A 24,697-nucleotide genomic window follows, 5' to 3' on the forward strand; every position below is an offset into this window, starting at 1 on the left:
GGAGCTGTTATAATCTGAAGGATATTACACATTTGGATTAAATTTTAAGTAGTTTTACTAATAGTTAATGAACAATTGAATGCTTAGTTTCAGATGTGGGGACCGACTCCCATTAAAGTATGTTTGATGTGAATGAATACACTATTACTTGCTGACATTCTAATATGACCTTTGAAGTTTTGAAGAACATGTAATACTGAGTTTACCTTATAGACGAATTCTTCTGTGAGTGAAATATTTATATATGCTCTGATACGATTCAGCATTATTACATCTTAAGAATTTTTGTTGTAAATCTAAGACTATTTAAAGACACAAATCGACGCCTGGAAAATGATTTAAATATGGCAAAGGTACAATTGATTACATTACGTATCCCGAGTATAATGTCCCGAGTATAATATCCCGAGTATAATGTCATGCCCGAAACGCTTTGCGTAATAGTGGCTTTAGGCATTGAATGTACTAGCTCTACCTATAAGTCAACCAATCTTTGTAAAAATTTATTGTATGTATGTACCTTACCTAAATAAAAATTATTATTAATTATTATTATTATTATAATACTAATTACACTTTGTTTCCTGATTAATTCCAACTAAAGCCTACTGAAAGGATGCAAAAAAATAAAACAGATTTCGAAGTTGCACCAAGTGAAATAAAATGTTTATAATATAAATGCTAATGCAGCCTGATTTCGATGTTAATTATTTTAGTTCCGGGAAGTGCCGCTGTGCGGTGGCGGCGGCGCTGGTGTCTTGGTGGTGGTTGTGGCCGCCCGCTCAGTGCTGCCATCTGTTGACGCCAGCCGCAACTTCCCCATTACCAGCCAAAATTAAACCGCGCCAATTAAGCGCGGTCCTCCTTTTGGCGACGCTTTATGTTCGATTTGGCGGTTTTTGTCGCAGGAAATTATTTGGCTGAGGAAAAGGCGGGTGATGCTACCACGTTGGTTTGGGTACGTTGGTCGTGTATACATGATGGTTTGGGTACGTTAGTGTGTGTATACATGATGGTTTGGGTACGTTAGTGTGTGTATACATGATGGTTTGGGTACGTTGGTCGTGTATACATGATGGTTTGGGTACGTTAGTGTGTGTATACATGATGGTTTGGGTACGTTAGTGTGTATACATGATGGTTACCCTGAGATGATTTCGGAGCTTTCAGCAGGAAGTGCAGAATACCCCCGTTGGAAAGCAGAGGTGCAACAGGTACTCTGAGAGAGAACTATCAACATCAGAGGCCCGAGACTGTTCCACACGCTTCCACTACACATAAGGGGCATAACTGGCCGACCCCTCACAGTGTTCAAGAGAGAACTATCAACATCAGAGGCCCGAGACTGTTCAACACGCTTCCACTACACATAAGGGACATAACTGGCCGACCCCTCACAGTGTTCAAGAGAGAACTATCAACATCAGAGGCCCGAGACTGTTCCACACGCTTCCACTACACATAAGGGGCATAACTGGCCGACCCCTCACAGTGTTCAAGAGAGAACTATCAACATCAGAGGCCCGAGACTGTTCAACACGCTTCCACTACACATAAGGGACATAACTGGCCGACCCCTCACAGTGTTCAAGAGAGAACTATCAACATCAGAGGCCCGAGACTGTTCAACACGCTTCCACTACACATAAGGGGCATAACTGGCCGACCCCTCACAGTGTTCAAGAGAGAACTTGACAAACACCTCCAAAGGATACCTGATCAACCAGGCTGTGACTCATACGTCAGGCTGCAAGCAGCCGCGTCCAACATCCTGGTTGATCAGTCTAGCAACCAGGAGGCCTGGTCGACGACCGGGCCGCGGGGACGCTAAGCCCCGGAAGCACCTCAAGGTAACTCGGAACAAGTTCCAAGTAGCACGGGGTATGGTGAGCCCGTAGTGGACTTACCTGGCACAGGAGCGTGGCAAGTAGCACGGACTATGGTGAGCCCGTAGTGGACTTACCTGGCACAGGAGCAGGGCAAGTAGCACGGACTATGGTGAGCCCGTAGTGGACTTACCTGGCACAGGAGCAGGGCAAGTAGCACGGACTATGGTGAGCCCGTAGTGGACTTACCTGGCACAGGAGCGGGGCAAGTAGCACGGGCTATGGTGAGCCCGTAGTGGACTTACCTGGCACAGGAGCGGGGCAAGTAGCACGGGCTATGGTGAGCCCGTAGTGGACTTACCTGGCACAGGAGCAAGGCAAGTAGCACGGACTATGGTGAGCCCGTAGTGGACTTACCTGGCACAGGAGCAAGGCAAGTAGCACGGACTATGGTGAGCCCGTAGTGGACTTACCTGACACAAGCAGCCCCAAGTATCGGAGGGAGTTTATAATGTTACTTCCAGAAGTTCCTGAATGCTGGAACAGGAACGGCTGGTCGGCCTTAATCTCTCAACTAATAAGTCGCATTTGTTTACCTAGATATTCACGTTTTCTATGCCTCAGGTTCAAGGGGTTAGGTGGGTTGCTTAGGGTTCATATTTTTCTGGTTAGGCTAAAAAGGTTGGATTTGTTACGGAGTGGCAGATCAAGAGAACTGGTTGGAACGTTGTAAGTCTTTTACAAACATTAAGTTTCAGGTAATAGTTATTGTTTCGGCTATTATATCACATTTACACTATTACAAACATAGCTAATCCTGATTACAGAAGATAGCTAATCCTGATTACAGTACATAGCTAATCCTGATTACAGAAGATATATAATCCTGACTACCGTACATAGCTAATCCTGATTACCGTACATAGCTAATCCTGGTTACAGAACATAGCTAATCCTGATTACAGAAGATAGCTAATCCTGATTACAGAAGATAGCTAATCCTGATTACAGAACATGTTAACATTAGTCGCTAACAACTATTAAACTCAGCCTATCATCCTAAGTTTTCCCAACGTCAAGAAACAGTCGTACTAAAGTGCCCTTATCCTAACCCACCAGAGGACCCAAAACAGAAAACGGGGCAGTACGTCACTTTCGCCAGCCGCTTCCATTTTCTAGTACGACAATTTTTGGTCTTAGGTGGAGTATACGTCAAAATGCGACGTTCTATTAGGGGGGAACAGATTGATTAAACCATATTGTCCAACCACTTAGGCTGGACAGTAGAGGGATGGTATCGCGTCATGCAGGTCGGCGTTCAATCCCCGACCGTTCACCAAGTAGTTGGGTACTATTCCTGCCGTTCCATCCCAAATCCTTATCCTGATCCCTTCCAAGTGCTATATAGTCGTAATGGCTTGGCGCTTTCCCCTGATAATTCCAACCCGTTCTCGCACTTGCTTACTGTCAATATTGGCTTATTTAATAAGTGCATATGTGACATACTAATTTATTGTAAATATATTAGTTTACCTTGAAAAGCTTCATAGAAAACACCGACCTCACCTAACCTTCTTAGTGTGTTAAGATAAGCATCTTATTGCTTCTTATTTACAATTATTACTTAACCTATACCGTTGATAGGTTAAGTAATAATTGTAATTACGAAGCAATAAGATGCTTATCTTAACATACTAAGAAGGTTAGGTAAGGTCGGTGTTTTCTATGAAGCTTTTCAAGGTAAACTAGTATGTTTAGTATGTCACATATGCACGTATTTAATAAGTCAATATTGACTATACGAAAGTGCGAGAACGGGTTGATTTTTTACCTTTATCCTTTCACCTCATAAGGGAGGTGGAGCGTTATCACTGGGTTGTTCCGTGTTTAAAATTTTTTTTTCTATCATACTAAACTGAAAACCCGTGTTAATAATACACCGAGTGATTGTGTTAATGGTATTTTGCATTTCTTTGTAAACGGTGAATTTCAGACTCGGAGCCGAGTGCATGGGAATATTGGCTATTTTGTTTTCAAATTCAGTCTGACATGTGACCTTCACTGTGGGCTGACCTTATGAAAAAGTTAGAAAAACTTCATGTGCTAATCATGATTAGCGCTGACATTAATGTTGTTTCATTTGTTCTTTTTAAGGAAAGAACATTAGTTAATGTTGTTTCATTTGTTCTTTTTAAGGAAAGAACATTAGTTAATGTTGTTTCATTTGTTCTTTTTAATGAAAGAACATTAGTTAATGTTGTTTCATTTGTTCTTTTTAAGGAAAGAACATTAGTTAATGTTGTTTCATTTGTTCTTTTTAAGGAAAGAACATAAGTTAATGTTGTTTCATTTGTTCATTTTAATAAAGAACATTAGTTAATGTTGTTTCATTTGTTCTTTTTAATGAAAGAACATTAGTTAATGTTGTTTCATTTGTTCTTTTTAAGGAAAGAACATTAGTTAATGTTGTTTCATTTGTTCTTTTTAAGGAAAGAACATTAGTTAATGTTGTTTCATTTGTTCTTTTTAATGAAAGAACATTAGTTAATGTTCTTTCATTTGTTCTTTTTAAGGAAAGAACATTAGTTAATGTTGTTTCATTTGTTCTTTTTAAGGAAAGAACATTAGTTAATGTTGTTTCATTTGTTCTTTTTAAGGAAAGAACATTAGTTAATGTTGTTTCATTTGTTCTTTTTAAGGAAAGAACATTAGTTAATGTTTCATTTGTTCTTTTTAAGGAAAGAACATTAGTTAATGTTGTTTCATTTGTTCTTTTTAATGAAAGAACATTAGTTAATGTTCTTTCATTTGTTCTTTTTAAGGAAAGAACATTAGTTAATGTTGTTTCATTTGTTCTTTTTAAGGAAAGAACATTAGTTAATGTTCTTTCATTTGTTCTTTTTAAGGAAAGAACATTAGTGAATGTTCTTTCATTTGTTCTTTTAAGGAAAGAATATTAGTTAATGTTCTTTCATTTGTTCTTTTTAATGAAAGAACATTAATGTTCTTTCGGCATTTCGCACTTCGTTGTAGTTGAACACTGAACATCAGATGTTCACAGCTGTTCAATACTCTCCCAGCAATCATTATAAATATAGTAGGAACAGGAAGCGCAGACGAGGTTGTTTATAACAAATGGTTATAAACAATGGGTTGTTTATAACCTTGGGTTGTGAATGTTCAACATTGGTAAACTGTTTCGTTAAATACAAACCTGTAGATCGAGGAAAGATCTACAGGTTTCGTCGATGGACGCTCTAAATGCTTGATAAGTCCTCGTCCAGGCTAGGTGAAACGGGACAAAATTAAACGTGCCTAACCGTTTCTGTCCTACTCGGGAATCGAATCCAGGATCCCCTCGATTGTGAGTCGAGAATGAGGCCAGGACCGTATTTAAGGGCAAACTACTAACAATCATTATTCCTTTATTTTAATAACTTTAATAATTTTTAATATAATAATTAACGGTCGTTAATTATTAACCTTTCGACGGTATCTCTCCCTCGCGGATTATATTAGTAAAGTAAATTTTATTTAGGAAAGTACATACATAATTGATTTACAAATATAATGTTGGATTTAGGGCAAAATATTCAGTCCCTTAATTTAGGGAGCCGGTCGGCCGAGCGGACAGCACGCTGGGCTTCTGATCCTGGGTTCGATCCCGGGCGCCGGCGAGAAACAATGGGCAAAAGTTTCTTTCACCCTATGCCCCTGTTACCTAGCAGTAAAATAGGTACCTGGGTGTTAGTCAGCTGTCACGGGCTGCTTCCTGGGGGGTGGAGGCCTGGTCGAGGACCGGGCCGCGGGGACACTAAAAGCCCCGAAATCATCTCAAGATAACCTCAAGATAACCCTTGTATTAGTCGCCATTAACCTGTATCATACACTTGTCATTAGACATCATGCTTACTGTGGAGCCTTATACGTTGTTATTTTGCAACTTGGCAATAATTTATCCTCCGTTACTTCCTAACCGTTAATCACCCGTTGTTAATTGCTTGGAATTGAGACCCCTTACCAAGCATGTTAAATTATTCGCTCCAGTTCTTAAAACAAAACAATAAACTTATGTAGTATAGATCGTTTAGATAACATTAGCGTACGTACATTTTTTTTATTAAAAATTGGCGTATATAACAGATTTCTTTTAGAAAACGCAAGCGTATGTACCCAAGTTGTCTCAGAAAACGTGAGTGAATGTATTAAGGACTGTCTTAAGAAAAAAAGATACTCCAATGGTGTTCGTTTCATTAATAACTTTAATTGCTGTTATGTTAGATTTTTTTACCGAATGTAACAACAAAATCTTGAAAAAGTTCTTGATATATCATTAGAAGCGTCCAAGAATGTGATTAGAAAGATCTTGGGAAGATTAGCATTGATATCAGGATTAGAAATGTCCTGGGATAGCATTGATATCAGGATTAGAAATGTCCTGGGATAGCATTGATATCAGGATTAGAAATGTCCTGGGATAGCATTGATATCAGGATTAGAAATGTCCTGGGATAGCATTGATATCAGGATTAGAAATGTCCTGGGATAGCATTGATATCAGGATTAGAAATGTCCTGGGATAGCATTGATATCAGGATTAGAAATGTCCTGGGATAGCATTGATATCAGGATTAGAAATGTCCTGGGATAGCATTGATATCAGGATTAGAAATGTCCTGGGATAGCATTGATATCAGGATTAGAAATGTCCTGGGATAGCATTGATATCAGGATTAGAAATGTCCTGGGATAGCATTGATATCAGGATTAGAAATGTCCTGGGATAGCATTGATATCAGGATTAGAAATGTCCTGGGATAGCATTGATATCAGGATTAGAAATGTCCTGGGATAGCATTGATATCAGGATTAGAAATGTCCTGGGATAGCATTGATATCAGGATTAGAAATGTCCTGGGATAGCATTGATATCAGGATTAGAAAGCTTTGCGGATGGTGTTAAAATAGGTTTAGAAATGTTTAGAACATAGGCATCTACTGAGGTAATTAATTTATTATTGGAAATGTCTGTAAATGGAATATGATTCAGAAAATAAATAAATGCATTTATAGATGTCATTATTAGGTTTTTAAAATGTTAATCAGGATAATTGTGCTTGTAAATATGTGAGAAAAAGCTATCGTACTGGAGGCTGTGTACACACACACACACACACACACACACACACACACACACACACACACACACACACACACACACACACACACACACTCAGGAATCTGTACACCTGTTGATTGACGGTTGAGAGGCGGGACCAGAGAGCCAGAGCTCAACCCCCGCAAACACAACTAGGTGAGTACACACACACACACACACACACACACACACACACACACACACACACACACACACACACACACACACACACACACAACACACACACACACACACAAAACACACACTCTACAGGAGGTTGTGTATATACACACACACAACATACAGGAGGTTGTGTATACACACACACACACACACACAAAACACACACTCTACAGGAGGTTGTGTATATACACACACACACACACACACACACACACACACAAAACACACACCCTACAGGAGGTTGTGTATACACACACACACAACATACAGGAGGTTGTGTATATACACACACACAACATACAGGAGGTTGTGTATACACACACACAACATACAGGAGGTTGTGTATACACACACACAACATACAGGAGGTTGTGTATACACACACACAACATACAGGAGGTTGTGTATACACACACACAACATACAGGAGGTTGTGTATACACACACACAACATACAGGAGGTTGTGTATACACACACACAACATACAGGAGGTTGTGTATACACACACACAACATACAGGAGGTTGTGTATACACACACACAACATAAAGGAGGTTGTGTATACACACACACAACATACAGGAGGTTGTGTATACACACACACAACATACAGGAGGTTGTGTATACACACACACAACATACAGGAGGTTGTGTATACACACACACAACATACAGGAGGTTGTGTATACACACACACAACATACAGGAGGTTGTGTATACACACACACAACATACAGGAGGTTGTGTATACACACTTGACCCACGGGAGCCACCATATACAAACGAGAAATACAGGGTAAGCTAGCGTATACAGACACGACATACAGGCGCGTTACCGAATACAGACGCAATACAACTGTACACAGACATGAGAGCTATTGTATACCGTTACGATACACAGTGAAACTGCTGTATACAGACGTAACATGTAACGGAGCTATCGTACACAAATGTGACCCCCCAGGGGAGCTATCGTACACAAATGTGACCCCCCAGGGGAGCTATCGTACACAAATGTGACGCCCAGGGGAGCTATCGTACACAAATGTGACCCCCCAGGGGAGCTATCGTACACAAATGTGACCCCCCAGGAGAGCTATCGTACACAAATGTGACCCCCCAGGGGAGCTATCGTACACAAATGTGACCCCCCAGGGGAGCTATCGTACACAAATGTGACCCCCCAGGGGAGCTATCGTACGCAAATGTGACCCCCCAGGGGAGCTATCGTACACAAATGTGACGCCCAGGGGAGCTATCGTACACAAATGTGACCCCCCAGGGGAGCTATCGTACACAAATGTGACCCCCCAGGGGAGCTATCGTACACAAATGTGACCCCCCAGGGGAGCTATCGTACACAAATGTGACCCCCAGGGGAGCTATCGTACACAAATGTGACCCATTGTGCGTCAAGAAATGGAGACCTAACATACTCTTTCATTGCCTATAATTGATTAATTTTGTCATGAGTATGGTAAAGGCATTATAGAGGCTAGTAAGGAGGTGGAAAAATGTGAATAATATTTATTATCAATAGTGTTATTTGCATAATTTATATTATCACTCTAGTGTTAGCAGTAGTAATGTTGTAGGTCGTAGTGGAAGTGTAAGTTTTCGCAGTTATCAACTTGGACGAGTAACGTTCAGTTGGCAACAGCGCGCGTTCTCTCTCTCTGTTTTGGATAAGACGAGGCTTCAGGGAGCCTGGTCGACCTGCTCCTCCTCCCTACCATATCCCCCCCCCCCCCCTATTCTCTGTCCCCCCCACCTCCCAACACCTCCAAGTTCACCCGGTACTTGTGCCTCCAACGTGTCTAGGACAAACCCGTAGACTGCTAATAAGTACTCTTCCCTCGGTAGTCTCTTCCCTGGTGGTAATCATGGGAACTTTGTACTGGGTGTACATTTCTATGGCTGGTCGACGTAGCGTTTGTGATGGGGTGGTGTTTCTATCGCTGGTGTTGTGTCGACGTAGCGTTTGTGATGGGGTGGTGTTTCTATCGCTGGTGTTGTATGGACGTAGCGTTTGAGCTAAGCACTACGCTGGGTGCACGTCTGGCACGTCAGTGACAGACGTGCTACACTTGTACGTCTGTCACTGGGGTATTGACGTAGTGTTGATGGTGGGGGTGGCCTCCAGTATATTGAGAGGTGTCCTTCACGCTGGCTGCTTCTCCCCCGGGTCGCTCTGGCCTTCCTTCCAGGTTATTCTTTGTCGCTGTGCTGCCTTCAGCGTCCTCCTTGTTCTTGGAGATCACCTGTTCCTGTTGCGGTCACTGTACTCGTCGAGGCTACTGTTGATTGGCGATCAGGTTTCCCGTTGAGCCTACCACTGTGTAGGCTTCCGTTGATGTCCCGATTAGTGTTCAAGTTGAAACCTATTGCTGTTCCATTCCTGGGGGTCTCCTGTTGCATTTGTTACTCTTAGCAGCTGGGTTTGTTAATATATTTTACCGTTATTTTATTTTTATTACCTCTTTGATGTTTCTGTTAATCATACTTCTGTTGCATCAACTGCTGCTGTTGTTGCAACTCCCACGTTAAACATTATCGCCATTGCTGGCGGCGATCGTGGTGCTTGGGGGGGGGGGGGTGGCGGTGTGGTGGTGGTGGTGGTGGTGGTGGTTGGTAGTAGCAGCGGAAGTGATGATGGTGATGGTAGCGGTGAAGGGGGGGGAAAGTGATCGTGGAAGTAGTGGTGGTGGGTGCTCAGATTGTGGTGGTGGGTGGTCAGATTGTGGTGGTGGGTGGTCAGATTGTGGTGGTGGGTGGTCAGATTGTGGTGGTGGGTGGTCAGATTGTGGTGGTGGGTGGTCAGATTGTGGTGGTGGGTGGTCAGATTGTGGTGGTGGGTGGTCAGATTGTGGTGGTGGGTGGTCAGATTGTGGTGGTGGGTGGTCAGATGGTGGTGGTGGGTGGTGATGAACTGGTAGTGGTGGTTGTCAGTTGATGGTGGGTGCGGCGGCACGGCGAGTAGGTGGCTACTCTTAACCACGATAAAAAAAATAATAATTAGTAGCCTAATAAGAGTACGACAACCAGAATGTCTAGTAACCTCGTTGCCGTTCCTACCACAATTACCACAACTATCAACCTTCCCTGCCTGGTGTGTGAGAATAATATGTACTCCCTGTATATATATTGATAGCCACATCATCTCTCCCAAGGTCCCAAAGTGATAACAAAAATGGATGTGTCATTAGAAGTGACCTATTTCGATACATAATTAGTTATAGATATATTAGCTTGTAGGTAGCTGTAGAGGTGAGTAGGCGTGTAGAAAACAATAACAATGAGGGTGTCTAGGGTCAGCTGAGCTTGTACCGGAGGGTGCTATGTCGCTTTCTATGTGCAGTCGGCGGCGTCGGCCCATCTACCTGGGGCTCTGCAATCTTGGAGCAGAGATGTTAAGATTTCCGTTTTTATTTGTTTACATTGCATTTTAGGTACTATTTTGAGTAGTATTTTGGTGTAAATAATTAAGTTAAATTGTAATTTGCAACACAATATATCGGGTAAAACATATGATAGGTATAAAATGCTGGTATGGGTGAGAATAGGTGCTGCCTCGGTACTAAAGTATCAGCTGAGCGGCGGAGTCTGATTGGCCGACAGCATGACGTCACCTCACGTCACCCAAAAGTGAACGAAGCGTCTCACAATTTTTCACATTTACGCTTTTCACGCAAAAATTCAATATAACTCCCCCTCTCCCACACACTCCCTCCCCTCTAGAGTCTCATCACCAGCTACTTGCGTAGCTAACAGGCTAAAATGTAATGACATCTCGCCAGAAATGTGCCTTGAGTACTGTACGAACCAGAACCCTGGATAAACGTTCTGTGCGCGAACGCTAGATATAGCTTCGTATAGCCGTGGTCTGCGGCGGGGCGCGCGCGGGCGGCTCGCGAGCCCCCCTCATACGTGAGGTCTCGGCGCTGCCAGCGAATCGATTCGGACGATTCACTTGGCGTAGACCAAATTCCGCGGAGTAGTTATGCCGTAGCTTGACCAAATTTCACCGTCTGACCTCTCACTGCCATACTGTTGTGTTCATGAATCCATACGGGTACAAGTGTGAATATTTAGTCCGCCGAGAAGCCGGGGAAAAGCGTGGAAAAGTGTGAAGGGGACTCGGGGAAGGGCAGCCGAGTGCGAGCGTAGTAGAGTGATTTCGCGTGAACGTTTGTTGGAGATCGTCCTGTGTCTGGATCTGTACAACTCAGGTGAGTTCTGCTACTGGACTACGACACCTGCACCTTCTGCCTTCCCCCCGTCCTTCTGCGGCGCCTTCTCCTTCACTTAACCAGCGCTCTTAGTCGCGGCTACCTTGCACCCATATTCTTCATATAAACACAGCTCCCAAAACCCTCTCCCAAGTGTTGCTGGTGTGAACGAGAATTCCTAATAGAGTATTTATAGATCGTGTCCCCCACACTGGCACAGCCCTGGAGACCACGTCCCTCTCTCTCCCTCCCTCTCTCTCTCATATAGGCCACCTATACGACGAAAATATCACTTATATATGAGGTTTCAGTCATGTTTATTCCTCGAGTGTGTGTGTATGTATGTGTGTGTGTTGTTGTGGTCAAGCTGTGACTGGCGTTGCTAGGGCACGGTGTACATAAACAATCGTAACTTAGACGTATTGATCACCAGGTATATTCACACATACGCGCATACACGTATGATGGGTATATCAGGTCATATGTGGCTCCTTACCTGCCTGGACAGGTGTAATTGTTGAACTTGGGTCTTAACATGCTAGCTAACGTCCTCTGCTAGATTTTGATATAGAATCCATATATATATATATATATATATATATATATATATATATATATATATATATATATATATATATATATATATATATATATATATATATATATACCTAATAACCAGAACCGCATTACTTGGCCTAGTATGCAATGCCCAATTTGGCTAACAGGCAGAATTTTTCTATATTTGCAAATATTTCTGATCAGATTGGATTATTCCAATTAATATTATATTAAGAATATGAATTACTTAGGTGGGTTAAGTTAGGTTTGATTAAATTTCTATGTTTAAACTAAAATAAAAAAATAATAATATATAATGTATGATTTGATTTCATACATGAGAATGTATGAAATTTTAAAATTTCATTCCATAAGATCAAAATTTTGTCATTTTTATACGGTAATTTAAAAAAATTCGGCTTGATAGTTTTACTTATTAGGTACTAATGTATATATAATATATATATATTAGTACTATTAGTATAGTATATTATATATATATATATATATATATATATATATATATATATATATATATATATGTATATATATATATATATATTAGTATACCAGGCCAAGTTTAATAATATATATGTATATATATAAATATATATGTATATATATAAATATGTATATATATATATATATGTATATATATATATATATATATATATATATATATATATATATATATATATATATATATATATATATATATGTGTGTGTGTGTGTGTGTGTATACAGTATATATAAATACACAAAATTAAAATTAAAATTTAGAACAATATTATAATGTAATGGAAAACGTTATCATTGCACAAGAAAAAAATAAAAAATATTTCAGGAAAATTCGGCTTGTTAGCCAACTTGGCCTATTAACAGACATATAATTAAACTTGGCTTGGTATTAAAGTATAGTGTTTCTAAGCAAATTATTAATATAGCGTCATTTTAAGGCTGCTGTATATTATTTAATAAAGATAAAAAATACCTTCATGAATGAGTATGTGAGCTTCATTTCCATGCGATGTTGCTCTTACACACAATGGCACTGATATTGCTCCAGTAGACATTAGTCTAATGATATTGCTTATATTTACCTGTCTTGATATCACCCTATGTTCTTTGATATTGCCTCATGTCACCAGTTCCTTTGGTGTCAATCTGTGTCCACATGTGCTTTGGTGTCAATCTGTGTCCACATGTGCTTTGGTGTCAATCAATGTCCACATGTGCTTTGGTGTCAATCTGTGTCCACATGTGCATTGATGTCAATCTGTATCCACATGTACTTTGGTGTCAATCAATGTCCACATGTACTTTGGTGTCAATCTGTGTCCACATGTGCTTTGGTGTCAAACTGTGTCCACATGTGCTTTGGTGTCAATCTGTGTCCACATGTGCTTTGGTGTCAATCTATGACCACATGTACTTTGGTGTCAGTCTATGACCACATGTGCTTTGGTGTCAATCTGTGTCCACATGTGCTTTGGTGTCAATCTGTGTCCACATGTGCTTTGGTGTCAATCTGTGTCCACATGTGCTTTGGTGTCAATCTGTGTCCACATGTGCTTTGGTGTCAATCTGTGTCCACATGTGCTTTGGTGTCAATCTGTGTCCACATGTGCTTTGGTGTCAATCTGTGTCCACATGTGCTTTGGTGTCAATCTGTGTCCACATGTGCTTTGGTGTCAATCTGTGTCCACATGTGCTTTGGTGTCAATCTGTGTCCACATGTACTTTGGTGTCAATCTATGTCCACATGTACTTTGGTGTCAATCTGTGTCCACATGTGCATTGATGTCAATCTGTATCCACATGTCCTTTGGTGTCAATCAATGTCCACATGTACTTTGGTGTCAATCAATGTTTACATGTCATTTCATGCCATGTTCACCTTCCTTTCGTAGCCTACCATTGTGCAAGTGGCCTTCGTTGTCACCCCCCATGCACGCTTGGCATTCGATGTCCACACAATATTCATATGAAGTTCGCTGTCACCGTCAAATCTGTATAATTTAGGTGTCACCTCTTGGCTGTACCCAGTAACTACGTTTTCATTGGTAAAACCCGTTATTAGTGAATAAATGTATTTCGATGCTCAAGTATCGAATCGAAAACCCAGATTCGAGAATGACTCGGGTGTTAAATGGTTATTATGCCCTCGTGCTATGATGCTGGTAATGGAATACAAATATGAAATAAGTGGTAACTTTGCTATTAAAAGCATGCTTGGAAAACAAACAAACAAACTCTTGGGGTGTCACTTGTCGCCTTACACCCTTTAGGCTATAATATTTCTGTGGTCAGTTCTGTGGCCATTGTTGTGGTCAGTTCTGTGGCCATTGTTGTGGTCATTTCTGTGGCCATTGTTGTGGTCATTTCTGTGGCCATTGTTGTGGTCAGTTCTGTGGTCATTTCTGTGGCCATTGTTGTGGTCAGTTCTGTGGTCATTTCTGTGGCCATTGTTGTGGTCAGTTCTGTGGCCATTGTTGTGGTCAGTTCTGTGGCCATTGTTGTGGTCAGTTCTGTGGCCATTGTTGTGGTCAGTTCTGTGGTCATTTCTGTGGCCATTGTTGTGGTCAGTTCTGTGGCCATTGTTGTGGTCAGTTCTGTGGCCATTTCTGTGGCCATTGTTGTGGTCAGTTCTGTGGCCATTTCCGTGGTCATTTCTGAAATATTTCCGTGATTTCTATAATTCCCCTTAATTAGTTTGTAAGATGATGAAAAACACGTTTAACTTAAGTACTGTAGTCATGCATTCTATTTTTTTTATCTTTAATGCATAAACGTCGAATTGTTACAATTATTATTAAACGTCAATCACGACGAATTATTTTTCGTTATTCACTGCCAGCGAAATTCGTACTCAAATTTATACCAGCATAAATAATCAATAATCAAAGATTTACGCAGGAAACAACTTTGCTATGGAGGTAGGCTAACTAGGAGGAGGGAGGGAGGGGGCAGTGACCCCCCCTAGGGAGGGAGGGAGGGAGGGGGGCAGTGACCCCCTTGCAACATGTGTGACAGTCAGAGCGCATGCGTTGGATGTTGCAGACAGGCGCCACGCTGTCGAGTCACGACCTTGCAACCACGTGCTCTCATCCACCTGCAACTCCAAAACAAACACACAAACATAAACACACACACACACACACACACACACACACACACACACACACACACACACACACACACACACACACACACACACACACACACACACACGGTTAAGACTGTTTGCACACCTAGAAACAATTAGGTTTGTAAGTAAACAACAACATGGGTTTAGAGCAGGGAAATCATGCCTGACAAAACTCCTGGACTTTTATGATAAGGTAACGAAAATAAGGCACGACAGAGAAGGATGGGCAGATTGTATATTTATGGACTACCAAAAAGCCTTTGATACATTACCACACAGAAAGCTATTATACAAACTTGTGAGGCAGGCGGAAGTAGTAGACGGAAACGCACTATCATAGGTAAGGAATTACCTGACAGACAGGTGTCAGAGATTGACAGTGAGGGGCGAGGAGTCGGACAAGCGGGGTGCCTCAAGGAGCAATCCTGAGTCCCATACTATTCTTCATTTATGTAAATGACTCGAGTCTTTTACGTCAATGTCTGCAAATGATGCGAAACTAATGAGGAGGGCTGGGGGCCTCGTAGCCTGGTGGATAGCGCGCAGGACTCGTAATTCTGTGGCGCGGGTTCGATTCCCGCACGAGGCAGAAACAAATGGGCAAAGTTTCTTTCACCCTGAATGCCCCTGTTACCTAGCAGTAAATAGGTACCTGGGTGTTAGTCAGCTGTCACGGGCTGCTTCCTGGGGGTGGAGGCCTGGTCGAGGACCGGGCCGCGGGGACACTAAAGCCCCGAAATCATCTCAAGATAACCTCAAGAAGACAGACGAGGATGGTAAGATTCTCCAGGATGACTTGAGCAGGTTGCAGAGCTGGTCCGAGAAATGGCTACTAGAGTTCAACACTAACAAGTGCAAGGTGATGGAAATGGGGACAGGAGCCAGGAGATCGAAAGGCCAATACACTATTAAGGGAAATTATAACTCCATATAATGTCTAGAGGAAAAGACCTGGTAGTGGACATGACACTCATGGGGAGCTGGTCGGCCGAGCGGACAGCACACTGGACTTGTGATCCTGTGGTCCCGGGTTCGATCCCGGGCGCCAGCGAGAAACGATGGGCAGAGTTTCTTTCACCCTATGCCCCTGTTACCTAGCAGTAAATAGGTACTTAGGAGTTAGTCAGCTGTCACGGGCTGCTTCCTGGGGGTGGAGGCCTGGTCGAGGACCGGGCCGCGGGGACACTAAAGCCCCGAAATCAAATCAAGATAACCTCAAGATAACACCAAACCTAGCTCCAGAGGCTCATAAAAATTGAATAATGTCAGCCGCATACTCTACTCTGGCAAAAGTCAGAACATCCTCCAGAAACCTGAATAAGGAGGTTGTATATCACTGTACCGGCTATGTGTATACCTGGTATACATGTATATATATGTATATACCGGCTATGAGGCCAGTCTATGAGTATGCCGCCCCATCGTGGAGCCCCCATCTTAAAGAACACACGAGGAAGCTCGAAAAAGTGCAGAAGTTTGCAACGAGACTCATATATGAGTCGCATATATAATGATGCGTCCCAGAGCTACGAAGGCAGACTGAAGGAACTAAACCTGGCGATGTTAGAAAAGAGGAGGAAGAAGGGGGAGGGGGAAATGATACAGACGTATAAAATACTTAGAGGGATTGACAAGGTGGGAACAGAGGAAATGTTTACAATGAGTAACGATAGAACAAGATGGAAGCTTGAGACTTAGATGTGTCATAGAGATGTTAAAAACTTTTCCATTACCGTAAGGATAGTGAGTAAATGGAATGCTTAAAGGAGCAGATTGTAGAGGCTAACTCCATTCATAACTTTAACAGCAAGTATGATAGGGAAATAGGCCAAGAGTCATTGCATTAGACAACCAACGACTAGGAAAGCGGGTTCCGAGAGCTAGAGCTCGATCCTGCAGGCACAAATAGGTGAGTACACAAAGCGCCGTGGGGCCTCGCGGCTGAGTGGACAGTGCTCAGGGGTCGTAGTCCTAATGACCCGGGTTCGATTCCCGGCAGAGGCAAAAAAAAAAAAATTAGGCAGTTTTTTTTCACCCTGGTGCCCCCTGTTCACCTAGCAGAAATAGGCACCTGGGAGTTAGACAGCTGCTACGGGCTACTTCCTGGGTGTGTGTGTGCGTGCACGCGAGTGTGTTAGAGATAAATATATGTAGTAGATATGATAGAGGGAAAAATAGATTGGTTAGAAAGGCGATTTTCTAGAGCTAATAACTCGATTCTGCAGACACAAATAGTAAATACACACACACACACACACACGGGAAATGCTGTACATATATTTTAACGTACGGCCAGGTAAACATAGGTGGATCAGGCAACATAGGAGGCATATCCAGTTGGCATAGAACCTCACAGGTGACGCGAAGTAGTGGAGCAAGATAGGACTGTAGATAGTGAAGACCAAATCTGCCCGTCACGAGTTCAAAAGCAGGTATGTATGATACAGCGTCAGTACGCCCATCGATCGAAGGTCAAGACGCATATGTATACGAGGCTACTGGAGCCATTTCTCGCGCCAGTATCCTAGTGCGCTTTGAAGCCTACTTCCATATTAATTTGGTGCTACATAGCCTTCCCGGCTTGCTGCCTTCTTTGATAATTACTTCCATATTTATTTATTCGGTTTCGCCTGCTACGTTTGTTTACAAACGGAGAATGTGCTGATAAACTTCAGTTATCAACCTACAAGAACTCAAGACTGAACCTCAATGGCAATCATGTTAAATATATTGACAATCATGTACATGTATTAGACGGAGTTGTATATGGAGTGTCTACTTCAGTGATCAATTTATAGGCCAAAAATACTCAAAATAGCAAACATAGTTCATAATTTTGTGTTATAAGGGGTGTAACCACCTTACACAGTGCATATAGCCTACTAAAATCCTATACAACTTTCCTTTTGCGTGTATGTTGCTCCTATATAACCTATATATAGTCTTACGCTGCAACACAAACATTGAGCACCTTTTAATTCATACATCATTTCATAACTCAAGTTGCAACCATGACCATCACGATTCAATGCACCACTCCGATCACCTGTTAACATCCTTATGACCTCTGTAATATTGCAATACAGTTGTATTCAACAACTGCACAGCACCTGGGACTACACCTTGGAGCAAGGGTATGCGCATCTCCCAAGACGGTAATGTAATACTAACAACGGCGTCATTCATCGTTATGTATACATGAAGATTCGAGGAAAAAATACTGTAATTTCTTCTATTGCATTCCCAGCAGCAAAGGAATTTCGCGCCACAAATATACTCTCATTCTCCCTACTTCTATCACTCGCGTCCCTCATTGTAATGTTTACAATTGAGCGTACTATGAAGCCAGTATGATGAGAGGGATTGTGAAAGCCATTAACGTCTTGGGGAAGACGTTTAAACATTGAAACGCCTAGGTTAATGAACTGCAAAATAAAATAATATTTTTTCCGCCTTTGGACGTAAGGCTGACCAAGTGATGAGATTTTGGGTCAACATGTTTGTTGCTCTTCCAGTAATCTGTATATTGCTCTAAATTACACTATACCTGCCTACTCTGTGGTGGTAGGCCTCCTGGCCAGTTAGGTTGAGGCTATTCACAGTGTCACTAAAATCCTTTAGTCATTTCCGAAAACTCTTTTTAACTTTATAGATTTAACTTTAAATCTATATTAAATACATCTTTCATTCTGTATTTTCATTCGGAAGTTCATTCTGATCGGCAGCAGCATTGTGACAATTTACATTTTAGTGGACATATCATCACGTGTTTCGATTCCAAAATTAATTTGAAATGGTGTTGTTGCCTTGGTGTGGGTGGAATGTGTCGTGTAATAGTGGAGGGAAACTTAGGGTGGTGGTGTTAGAAGAAAGTTGCAGTTTAGGAAGCTATGGCATCAGTGTGCAAGAAGCCAGGCCAATATGGTCCACTAAACTCATATAATACCAGACGGAAGTAGAGGCTAGGCTTGCTGGCCCCCCAATCCCTCCCCCTTGTCTAGATTTCTCCTGGCGGGGGTTCCCATATAAGCATATTTAATATATCAATATTTCTCCTGCTATGTACTCTTCGTTCTTAAGGGAAAGCTTGACTTACGCTTGTATGCCATTACACTATGGTAAATAAGTGAATAGGTTAGTATGGTGATGATGAAATGTTTGTCAAAAATGGCGGTAGGTTAACATGGATAGCGATCTCCCATGACCTACTCGGCGACTGTGGGGAGCGGGCGGCGAGGACGCCACTCTCCCTCCCCTACTCTACCTTCATTCCATCCTTTCCCCCCTCCTCCTGCTCCCTCCCTGATATCCTTCCCCCCAACCCGCTCTCCCTCCCATAGCTACCAGACATCCCGGTGTGGACTCCCTCACCTTTCTCTACCCCCTGTCTCTCTCTCTCTCTCTCTCTCTCTCTCTCTCTCTCTCTCTCTCTCTCTCTCTCTCTCTCTCTCTCTCTCTCTCTCTCTCTCTCTCTCTCTCTCTCTCTCTCTCTCTCTCTCTCTCTCTCTCTCTGTCTCTGTCTCTGTCTCCCCACACTTAACAAACACTGGCTGGCTGCTGCAGCTTGTGTATGTAGCCAACTATGCGTCTTCTACCTCTTTCATAGGTTTGAGGTTAAGTGTAGGTTTGAGGTTAAGTGTAACTCATTTGCGTACACACACACACACATCTGCTGCAGTGCAGAAGAGACTTAACAATATAGTATATACCTATACTCTTACTCGATTTCCTTCGGCTAATTTGTTTTTTGGGTTAATTTCCCGCTTAATTCCTTAGTGTATATATTATGAATCAGTTATATTAAATAAAAATTGTTATTTTTATTAGTAACTTTAAGAGGAAAGTAGCCAGGCGGGCCCATGTTGTCGTACCGTGGCTGTTTAGGGGTTATGAAGGTACCGTTCTGTTGACACTGGTGGTCTCCTCCCATGTACCTCCTCCCTGCTCCCACGTACCTCCTCCCTGCTCCCACGTACCTCCTCCCTGCTCCCACGTACCTCCTCCTTGCTCCCACGTACCTCCTCCCTGCTCCCACGTACCTCCTCCCTGCTCCCACGTACCTCCTCCCTGCTCCCACGTACCTCCTCCCTGCTCCCACGTACCTCCTCCCTGCTCCCACGTACCTCTTGTGACAAGGTTGGATCTTACCTGTCATATTGGTGGTTTAGAATGGTCTCAGGTACCAGCCTCCGCTCTCCTTGTTCCCTCACCTGGGATACATTGTTACCACAACCACCGCTGCTGCTTATCCCCCCCCCCCCTGTCTATCCTCCACCCCCCCCCGTCTATCCCCTCCCCTCCGTCTATCTCCCTCTCACCTATTCCCCCCCCACCCCACCCGGGTCTTTCCTACACAGGAAGAGTGCTCTACCAGAATTAGATAAACTTGCTAATTTGAGTACATTGGAACGTTCGTGTACACCGTCAATTTGGCACATTTGGTACATTGGCAAGTTGAATTCGAGCACATCTTCTGATTCGATGGCGGTTACCAGGCAATAAAATTACACTTACGGTCGCTAAGGTTAAAATGAAAAGCTTCCATGACCTGTAAATGAGGAAAGTGTTGCCACAGTTTCTGTCAGTTCTCCGGGAGTTTATAATGAACCGTTGTTTGTCACTATAGAATTCAGTATCACTGGTTCGTCTTGTTACAGCGTGCCTCTGGTGTTTTGTACTTTCTGTAAAATTAAAGATAATTTTTGTTTTAATAATTTTGTTGGCCAATTCGAATGGTATCTTGTTTCGTAGAGATGGTACCTTACCTTGAGGTGCTTCCTGGGCTTAGCGTCCCCGCGGCCCGGTCGTCGACCAGGCCTCCTGGTTGCTGGACTGATCTACCAGGTTGTTGGACGCGGCTGCTCGCAGCCTAACGTATGGGAAGATTTGATAACGCTTCTGTTGTGTCCAGAGATGGTACTAGGACCACATTATTACTAGTCGAGTCTGGCTTCGGGCCGAGCTTGGAGAGCAGAAGAGCTCCCAGAACCCACTCCAGGCGCGCTTGGGTAGAGGTGGTACCGTGCTGTGGAGGTACCGTTGTTTGTTAGAGGGTGATGGAGGTACCGTTGGTTGTTAGACGGGTTATGGAGGTACCGTTGTTTGTTAGAGGGTGATGGAGGTACCGTTGGTTGTTAGAGAGGTTATGGAGGTACCGTTGTTTGTTAGAGGGTGATGGAGGTACCGTTGGTTGTTAGACGGGTGATGGAGGTACCGTTGTTTGTTAGAGAGGTGATGGAGGTACCGTTGGTTGTTAGAGAGGTTATGGAGGTACTGTTGTTTGTTAGAGGGTGATGGAGGTACCGTTGGTTGTTAGATGGGTGATGGAGGTACCGTTGACTGTTAGAGAGGTATGGAGGTACCGTTCATTCTGAAATTTCCATAGTTACATGCTGACCATTCATTATTATTCATTTATTACGCATCCCATACCCATCCCGTGGGCAATGATGGCTGAAGGTATCGTGGTATGCTGTGTGGTGAAGGTCCCGTTTCGTGAAAGTGGTACCATGTCCCTCCCTCTCTTTTCCTCCTTCCCTTCTAGGGTGGTAGTAGTATGGCGTTCTCTTAACCTGTCGTAGCTTTGTCCTCGTAATTGAGTCTCTAATCTTGTTGGTTTCTTGTGTTGGTGGGTGTTGCTGTGCTTAGGGGTGAGGGAGGCTGCGCCGTGCTGTGGACCTGCCTACCTACCCACCCACCTACCTATGTACCTACCTACCTACCTACCTACCTACCTACGAGCAGATGCTGCGGCAAGGTGATTTGCCAACCTGTCCTCTTACAAAGAACGTCGCATTTCGCTCGTATAAGGCCATAAGGCTCGTACATAAGGCCAAAAATTGGCGTACTTGAAAATGGAAGCGGCTGGCGAAAGTGACGTACTGTCCCGTTTTGGGTTCTCTGGTAGGTTAGGAGAACGGGCTGGACTTGGAGTCTTAGGATGAGAGAGAGAGAGAGAGGAATATGGGGCAGGTAAGAATTGGGGGGAGGTCGAACAGTATCTTTTGTGGGACCAAATGTTACCCTAATAGTCTTTCATAGTGATCTTCTACCCGGTGAACGGTTAACAAAAAAAACTTGCATCCATTTTTTTTTTCAATTTTTTGGGAGGGTTGGTTTACGGTTTTGTATGGGTACGCGTACGTGTGTGTGTGTGTGTGTGTGTGTTCACGTATTTGTGCCTGCAGAATCGAGCATGAGCTCTTGGATCCCGCTTTTCCATTCGCCGGTTGTCTATAATGCATTGCCTCCTGAGCTATTTATATCCTTGTCATATCTGCTTTTAACTTTAAGAATGTGGTTTGCTTCTGCATCCTGCCTCCTTTAGTTCATTCTATTTTCCCACTACAGTAATCTTAGACACACACACACAACAACGCTGGGGGTCTGGTAGCTGTGTGTGGTGGTGGTGGTAGCTACTGGCCAATGTTATCTTATCAATGCCAGCTGACATAAGTTTCATCTTGGAGTGTCGCAAGAGGAGGAGCAGGCACTATGTGTGAGAAGAAAAACAACTTACGTTAATTTCTCCGTGATACACACACACACACACACACACACACACACACACACACACACACACACACACACACACACATACATACCTATATTTTTAAATGGTTTATTAACATATAATTAGAGTTTCCAGGTTCACTATATAGCCCCCAATGTGCGTAGAGTTATTGGAATACTGACTGTTCTTTGAGAGTTGGAGGGGATCTAAACATTCCCTCTAATGCGTTATGCGTGGTTTCCTCCGAGGCTATGGATTCCCCTTCTTCCAGCTAGAGGTGTTTATATATATATATATATATTATATATATATATATTATATATATATTATATATATATTATATATATATTATATATATATTATATATATATATATTATATATATATTATATATATATATTATATATATATTATATATATATTATATATATATTATATATATATTATATATATATATATTATATATATATTATATATATATATATATAACACCTCTAGCTGGAAGAAGGGGAATCCATAGCCTCGGAGGAAACCACGCATAACGCATTAGAGGGAATGTTTAGATCCCCTCCAACTCTCAAAGAACAGTCAGTATTCCAATAACTCTACGCACCTTGGGGGCTATATAGTGAACCTGGAAACTCTAATTTTATAAAATCATATTATAAAATCTCCCAAATTACATTCTCCAAGGCTCTTCTCGACTGTAGAAAAGCCACACTGCAGGGTGCCTTACCACATGCACGCCTCGGACTAGGTAGCCTATTGCTCGAATGCAGTTAAAATATGGAGCGTTTACGAACAAAAAATAATAATAATAATAATAATTTTTGACAGCGCTCCTTTTGCTAGAGTTACTCCTCCGCCAGACACACACTGCTCCCCATTCTTCAATTTCCCTACACGACGGCTACTTCCTGCCCGCTCCCAACACACTAATTTCCCCTCAACCAATACCCATCATACCCATTCGTGACTCCATAATGAGAGGTTGATAAACTGTGAGGGGGGTGGGGGGGGGGGGAGGAGCTGTGAGGTTTTGCCCCTAATAAAGGCGGCGAGAATATTGGGCACCGCACATTATATGGGGGCAGCAGTGTTATAAACATCTGCCGATGGGATGACCCCCCCCCTCACAGAAAATGGAGATACGACAACATTTTGGTCCGGCCTGAACTATCATCAAGTGATGGGCATCATGACAAACCCGCCAAACACACACCGAAACTACGACGTTGGTACAACGTTCGAGCAAGTTTTAACACCTAACCAGTTATAACAACCAATATAGCAAGTTGTAACAACGTTCTAATACGTCATAAACACGTTAAGCCAAGATGTAACAACTTTTATTACAAGTTGTAACAAGCGGAAAATAGAAATAGTTTCGGTTTGTGTTTCCAGGGAATGGTCCAGGACGGACTGAAACGTCGTTGTCTTTTCATTTTCTGATGTGTAGTTTGATGATCATATCTTCAGCCACGGTTTTGGGACTCATCGTCTGCGTCTACAGATGTCCGAAGGAAGGCTGTGAGGGTATGAGTTGGAACAGGGCGGAGGAAAGTCGAGGAGAGTAGTTTGGTAGTTACTGGTAGTTAACACAGGCCAAACATACTTACCATCTTGTCGAGATGGTCACGCCCAATGTTACTGGACAGACCCGGCAGTGCTCAACCTGGGATGACAGAGCAACATGCTACCAATGGATCTATAGATGGCGTTGAAGATGTCAAAACACTGAAATATACGAGAACATCATTACACAACCAAGGGCCAGATTCACGAAAGCACTTACGTAAGCACTTACGAACGTGTACATATTTCCTTATTCTTTGACGGCTTTGGTTACATTTATTAAACAGTTTACAAGCATGAAAACTTCCCATTCAACTTGTTATTGTTATAAACAGCCTCCTGGTGCTTTGGAGCGCATTAACTATTTAATAATTGTAAACAAAGCCGCCAAAGATTGAGAAAAGACGTACAGGTTCGTAAGTGCTTGCGCAACTGCTTTCGTGAATCTGGTCCCAAGGCTCCATATCACAGGCTTCACAGAAACAGAATGATTCAGCCCTCTACATAC

At 42.6% G+C, this 24,697-nt stretch overlaps 2 protein-coding genes across 2 annotated transcripts in view; one reads left to right on the forward strand and one right to left on the reverse strand.

The window, feature by feature from the left end:
- Positions 1-11,056: 11,056 nt before the first annotated feature.
- LOC123766499 (methylcytosine dioxygenase TET) overlaps positions 11,057-24,697 on the forward strand; it is a 47,648-nt gene continuing 34,007 nt past the window's right edge. Inside the window, exon 1 of the mRNA XM_045755694.2 lies at positions 11,057-11,396. The gene's annotated coding sequence lies outside the window, so the exon portion shown is untranslated. The remainder of the gene's footprint in view (positions 11,397-24,697) is intronic.
- LOC138354351 (placenta-expressed transcript 1 protein-like) lies at positions 14,244-14,612 on the reverse strand. The gene has a single exon (XM_069308513.1). It carries the CDS (start codon positions 14,610-14,612, stop codon positions 14,244-14,246), a length of 369 nt encoding a protein of 122 aa, XP_069164614.1.

Source organism: Procambarus clarkii, chromosome 62, assembly GCF_040958095.1.
Source record: "Procambarus clarkii isolate CNS0578487 chromosome 62, FALCON_Pclarkii_2.0, whole genome shotgun sequence".
Taxonomy (NCBI): domain Eukaryota; kingdom Metazoa; phylum Arthropoda; class Malacostraca; order Decapoda; family Cambaridae; genus Procambarus; species Procambarus clarkii.

Bases quoted from the DNA above. Each gene is read 5' to 3' on its own strand.
- LOC138354351 (XM_069308513.1), bottom strand. From the start codon at position 14,612: ATGGCCACAGAACTGACCACAACAATGGCCACAGAAATGGCCACAGAA.